The sequence below is a fragment of the Motacilla alba genome, chromosome 29 (genome assembly GCF_015832195.1).
Source record: "Motacilla alba alba isolate MOTALB_02 chromosome 29, Motacilla_alba_V1.0_pri, whole genome shotgun sequence".
NCBI lineage: Eukaryota > Metazoa > Chordata > Aves > Passeriformes > Motacillidae > Motacilla > Motacilla alba.
The window spans coordinates 187,568-193,806 of NC_052044.1; the positions used below are offsets into that span (position 1 = coordinate 187,568).

Here is a 6,239-nt window from a genome sequence, read left to right on the forward strand (position 1 = left end):
CAAACAAATCACAAAGAGTTCTTCAAAAATGTTCCTAAACTATAATTAGCACTAAGTTAGGGGAGCACTTCAAACCGTAATGTATTCGAAGGCAACTTGCAAACAGAGCACTTTTAGATTCCTTTTTATTTCCTCAGTAGTTACTATTTGCTGGGCTGGTTTGCATTTTGAGGAGCATTTATTGCTGCCAGGCAAACCAAACCCTTAAGTACTTAAATTACCGTCCTGATCCTATCAAGGCCAGCTTCCCAAAATATATATAAGGGACAGCATCCCCGCGTCTCTCCAGTGGGATCCCTGTTCCTATCCTGCACCAGAGCAGCCCCATAACTTTGCTATTCCACCTTCAAATAAGCCACAATGAGCAGGCAGGCACCAACGGTGAGATCTGTCCTGGGACGAAGAGGCTTCAGTTCAGCCTCGGAGATCTGCGGTCGCAGCTACGCCGCGTCCGCCAGCCAGCCGGTGCGGTGCGGCGCCTACAGCAGCAGGAGCGTTTGCAACCTGGGCGGCAGCAGGAGGATCTCCTATGTCAACGGGGGCTGCGGCACCAGCTGCTTTGGGGAGATGGGGTTCGGAGGCATGGGCTATGGGAACGCTGGAGGAGGAAGGATTGGCCTGTGCGGCCCCCGGGGATACAGCATCGTGCGCGGGTACCCCGAGCGCAAGACCGACGGCATCCAAGGGATCTGCATCGACGAGCGGCTGCTGAAGCCCCTCTGTGTCGGGGTGGACCCGCTGGAACATGAGATACGCTGCCAGGAGAAGGAGCAGATCAAGACCCTCAACACGCAGTTTGCCTGTTTCATCGACAAGGTGAGTCCAGACCTGCTCCAGAATTGCTCTCCCTCGAGGAAAACAAAGCCTGACCAAGCCCCTCCCAAACCCACCTTGTGCCACAAGTCCATCGACCTCCTCCAAAGCCCCAGTCCAGCTCTGCCATGAATCGCTGAGCTGGGTCCACGCAGGGGTCCAGCTTTCCACAGAGAATTTTAAGAATTCTAGGAATTTTTAATAACTAATAATAATTTTAAGAGCATGTTGATCCAGACTGAGATCTTTTTAAAGGAGCTCATTTCAGCCCTGTCCTTGCTCTGGCATTCCATGGCCTTTGAATCATGGCCATGGTTGCACTGGACTTTCTTGCAGGTGTTTCCTTTTGGACAATCTCAGTTCAAACTGGACTTCTTGCTGAAGCTCAGGTGGAAGTCACAGCCCTGACAGGTTCATCTTTCTGTCCTGTGTTAAATAATTCAAATAATTCCCTCCTCTCTTTGACTTTAAATATAGTGACAGTTCCAAAAACTTTCCCAAAGGCAAAGGTGGTTAATCTTGATCCAGACATGTGAAGGTTAGAGATGAAATCTGATCTGTCAGCCAAGGATCCCTTTATAGAAAAAACAGAGACAAAGTAGAGACAAAGCAGTTTCACTGTCTGGGGACTCAATTTTATCCTAATATACATCAGAGGCACCACCTGGAGTTTTGTTCCTAATACTTGTTAAGAAATGCAGATTTAGATACCAGGCTCCTGGATTTCTAAATAATGTAGACATGGGACTTTTTGATTTCTAAATAATGTAGACATGACATTTAGATTTCTAAATAATTTACATGTCTGAATTCTAGATTTTGAAATAATTCAGACTCGTGGCATAAAGACCTCTTAATAAGGGCAGATAATTTTCAGATGATGGTGCCGTATCATCTCTCACTTCCTGAAAATCCCAATCCTGCCCCTGTGGTTAAGAGCAGAGAGTTAAACAGGCGTCGAGTCCTTGCCTTCACCTCTTTACTTGAAGAATTGCTATCTTTTGCATTCAGGTTCGATTCCTGGAACAGCAGAACAAAGTGCTGGAGACCAAGTGGGGCCTCCTACAGCAATATGTGCTGCCAAAAAAAGGGAAAAACCTGGAACTGTACTTCGAGAATTACATCTGCGACCTGCGGAAGCGCCTGGACTGTTTGCTGTGTGAAAAGCAGAAATTGGGCAGTGAAGAATGTGCCACAAGCCAGCTGGTGGAGGAGTTCAAGTGCAAGTAAGGACCTTCTGAGCTCCTCTAGCTGGTGCCGTTTTGCTTTTCTGGTTCATCTTGGGCAACTTCTCCTAGACTTGTGGCATGTCCCCTCTGGGGAGTGCCACATTCTTCTGTCTCACTGGCAAGCTCTTTGCATTGGTAATGTTGTTGCTCATGAAGAAGCTTCTGATCTTGAGATGGTTTAATGTTGGTCTCCAGACACTGATCTGGCAGTGCCTGGTGGCAGTCCCAGCAAGAGAGAGTTGTCATTTTTACCTGGTGGTTATTGTCATTTATACCTGAAGTTATTATAATTTATACCTGGTGGTTGATGTCTGAGTGTCTGAGCATTTTTCGTTCCCCAGCCCTTTTTTCCTCTTTTTCCAACAGGTATGAAGAGGAAATCAACAGGCGCACAACCGTGGAGAATGAATTTGTGGCACTCAAAAAGGTGAGAAGCTCAAACAACATGCATAGTTTTACCTGTAGTAGGTTTTTTTGGGGTGAAACTTGGCTGAAATAGTTAATTATTAACAAAAAACCCACAAAAGTGTTATGATGAGTTGGAGGGAGACTTAGAAAGAGGCACAGGGTTGGGAAAAGAGGCAAGTAGAAAGTAAAAATGTCTCCTCAAAGTTTACATCATCAGCACTACAGCACCAGTTTTGTTGCCTCAAAAACATTCCTGAAGTGTGGGAGGGGGACAGAGAAGGACAGGTCACACCAAAACACCAGGTTTTTTCCCTCTGTCTCTCCACATCCTTTATTCTTGGACATCAGAAAAGCAGGAATCATTTGAAGAATATTAAAAAATTGTGTTTAAATACTCATTAGTCAGTTGTGGGTTTGTAGCTGCGTCCTAAGCGATAAATCAACTAATTCCTGTAAGTCATGTTGGAATGGTTTCGTTTTCCTTCAGGAGGCACCAGGATATCCTGACTCACCCTCTCACACCTTTTTTCTCTTGAAATCTTGTTGAGACACATTTCTGTCTTGTTGGTGTTGCCTCTGTGTGTTTCTCCAACATTTACAGCTAGGTTTGGGCTGGAATGTGTGTGTCTCTCTTGCAGGATGCAGACTGCATCTTCTTAAACAAGGAAGAGCTGGAGGTGAAAGTGGATCTGTTAAGGAGGCAGCTGGAGCTGCTGAAATGTGTGTTTGAGGAGGTGAGTTCCTCTGGAACATCCTGGGACTTTGGTGGTCCTGTCTTATCCTTCAGGTGTTCCAAATTTCTACGACTTGAAACTCCTCTGGGATGCGTCTCATACAGAGCCCTGAATAACTAAAAGCATGGAAGTACAAGGTTGATACAAAATTAACATGATTATGCTGGAGATAGGGTGGTTCCCCCTTCCTTCATGCAGCTCCAGGTAGGAATTGTCTGTGTCCTAACTCTACCCTGGAGAAAAGATGAGTCCGTCTCGTTCCTCCGGATTGCAGCTGCCTGATTAGAGCTGAAGCAACTCCCAGCTCAGTCCTGTCATTAAATCACTCAGGCAGCAGGAGATGAGAGGATACCAAGGGTTAAGTCACTCCAATTCCTTGCCCTTGATGTGGACAGAATTGCTGCAGGTCAGCACGTAGGTCAGCAGTCACAGGAGGCAACTCATCCTGCCACAGGATTTTCTGCTGAGCCATCCCGAGGGACATTTCTTGACTTGTTCTATCCCTCAGCCACTCTGTGTCCCAGCCCTTCCCTCCTTGCAGAGCCTGAGAGGTGAGAAGAGCTGACAAAGCCCTTCCCACCCCACAGGAAAGGGCCCAGGTCGACCGCCAGCTCTGCGACACCTCGGTCATTGTCAAGATGGACAACAACCGGGACCTGGACATGGAAAGCATCATCAAGAACGTCGAGTGCTGGTACCAGGAGATCGCCCAGAAGAGCAAAGAAGAAGTCGATGCTTTCTACCAGACCAGGGTGAGCAAGAGGCCATCTGGGTCTGTGCCTGGCAATGTCACAGGCCAAAAGTGACAACTGTCCTATTTCTTGGTTCCAGTTTCAGGAGCTGCAGGATAAGAGAGGGAAATACTGCCATGACCTGCAGAGCAACAAGTGTGAGATTTCAGAGCTGACACGGATGATCCAGAAGCTGCAGTGTGAGCTAGAGAGTGTCAAGAAGCAGGTAGGAGACATTTCCAGAGAAGTAGGACAGCTCGGACACAGGGCAAGGTGATGCATTGATCTTTAGAAGACTTGACATCTGCTCTAGGCCCTGGCTGGAAAGTGAAAACTGCGTGGAGAGGGATGGGATGCTGGTGGGTTTTCCCTGTTTGCAATTGGAAGAGCAGATTTACCCAAACCCAGAGTGTTCAAAAACTAGGATAAGAAGTTTTGCAGACACCTACACTGCTGTCCTCCCCTGACAGGTCTCCTGCCTGCAAACCTCCATCTGTGACGTTGAGCAGCGTGGGGATTGTGCGCTCAAAGATGCTCGGGAAAAGCACGTTGAGCTGCAGAATGCTCTGCAGAAGGCCAAGGACGAGCTGGCCTGCATGCTGCGGGACTATCAGGAGCTGCTCAACGTCAAGCTGGCCCTGGACATCGAGATTGCCACCTACAAGACTCTGCTGGAGGGTGAAGAGAGCAGGTTGGTGACACATTTCCCTCCTGTGTATCTGAGGCCATGGCAGCTCCTGCTCCCAAGTGAATTCTTGGGGTTGTCAGATCTCCCCAGGGTCACAGAAACTGGACCTGGAGAGGTGCCTGGAGGCCATGAAGGCCACATGCGTGCCAGTAAAAACAGTTCCTGTCCGAGGGATAGTGAGGCGTGTTGCAACAAGGGACTAAGTGGTCGGGATTGTGGCTGGAAGTTGTGAGTAATGTGCGTTTCTCTTTTCTCCCTGCAGGATATGTGTGGGGAACCCTGTGAGCGTGTGTAAGTAACTGCACATTTTCAGCCATGAAGATTTCTTGTTTTAGGACAGATACCTTTGGGAGCAACATTATCTGTCTGCCCCAGGGCCCTCTGCCTCCCTTTTCCAATTCTGGAAAGTTTAAATCTCAAATACCTTTGAATTAAAAAAAAACCCCAGCTTATGGAATGAGGGGAGAGGGTCAAACTCAAGACCCTTTTCTACCCTTGGAGGCAAGAGGGAGATGTCCTGGGGACCATGGGATATGTACTGAACCTGGGAGACACCAGCAACATGGGAAGGGGGAGGATCCATGAGGGGATGTGTTGGGACACGGGGGAGGAGTAGGAAGGAGCAGGGGCTCAGACACGTTGGACAAATCTGGAGGAAATGGGGTTTGGTTGGCTCTGTCACTCAAGAAACAACGTGCCTTGTGGAAGTCGTCCGGTTTTCCTCCCTAACTGCTGACTCCCATGGGCTCTGTTGCAGCTGTGGTCAGCAGTGGCTACAACATCCCTGAAGACTGCGGGATGATGGCCAATGGGGCCGTGTGTGGCTACGGCTCCCTGGGCAGGCGGGCCGGGCGACACAGCTCCCAGACCGGCGGATTCAGCTCCCGGAGCACTGGGATCCACCCCAAGAGAGTCCTCAGCTCCGTGGCCAAGCAGTGCATCCCAGAGGTGTTTTGCCAGGCTGGAGGGGTCAGCTGCAAAGCCGGGGGATTCAGCTCCCGCAGCGGGGGGTACCCAGCCCGCACCGTGGTCAGCGCTGGGAGCGCGGGCCTGAATGCCAGGATGGGGCCCTGCCAGGCTGGACAAGTGCTCAGCTTTGGGAACCAGGGCTGCGTCATCCGGCAGCTGGCGGGGCCCCCCGTCGTTGTGTCCAGCAGCCCTGAGGTCGTGGGGTGCAACAACGGCGTGGTGGGGAATTTTGGGGTTGTCAGAGACCCCTGTGTGGTCCCGTAGGACAGCGGCGCTCAGATGTGCCAGCCCCGAGCCGACACGATGCAGGGTGATTCCTCTGCCCGTTAGCAGAAACATTTGTCACCAAACCCATTCCTACATTTATTAGCCCCAGATTTATCCCCCCGAGCTGTGTTTTCAGAATCCCCAAGCCTAAAGACCCCTCTAGAAATTTCTCCTGCAGGTGCTCAGCACAGTGTGATTTCTGAATCCTTACTTTAGGTTATCACAGCTTTAAGGGTTTGTTTGTTGTGCTGCTTCCCCCTCTGTCTTTTCCCATAACAAGCAGCTTAAATAACAATATTCCCCCCTCCAAGAGCCCTCTTTTTTCTTCCAGCTCCTCCCAAAGCATTTCAGAAAAGAGAGTGAGGATTTAACTGCTTAACCTTCCCAGGAGATGCTGCAT

At 49.5% G+C, this 6,239-nt stretch overlaps 1 protein-coding gene across 1 annotated transcript; it reads left to right on the forward strand.

Annotated features, from left to right (window-relative positions):
• The first annotated feature begins 360 nt into the window (after positions 1-360).
• On the forward strand, positions 361-5,836 carry LOC119712724 (keratin, type II cytoskeletal 4-like). Its single transcript, XM_038164307.1, has 9 exons — positions 361-816; positions 1,825-2,039; positions 2,409-2,469; positions 3,089-3,184; positions 3,772-3,936; positions 4,016-4,141; positions 4,386-4,606; positions 4,866-4,894; positions 5,361-5,836. The coding sequence occupies exons 1-9, from the start codon at positions 361-363 to the stop codon at positions 5,834-5,836; spliced, it is 1,845 nt and encodes a 614-aa protein (XP_038020235.1).
• The last annotated feature ends 403 nt before the right edge of the window (positions 5,837-6,239 follow it).

Bases quoted from the DNA above. Each gene is read 5' to 3' on its own strand.
- LOC119712724 (XM_038164307.1), top strand. From the start codon at position 361: ATGAGCAGGCAGGCACCAACGGTGAGATCTGTCCTGGGACGAAGAGGC. The intron at 817-1,824 runs GTGAGTCCAGAC...TTTTGCATTCAG, and splicing joins TTGCCTGTTTCATCGACAAG to GTTCGATTCCTGGAACAGCA. The intron at 2,470-3,088 runs GTGAGAAGCTCA...TCTCTCTTGCAG, and splicing joins AATTTGTGGCACTCAAAAAG to GATGCAGACTGCATCTTCTT.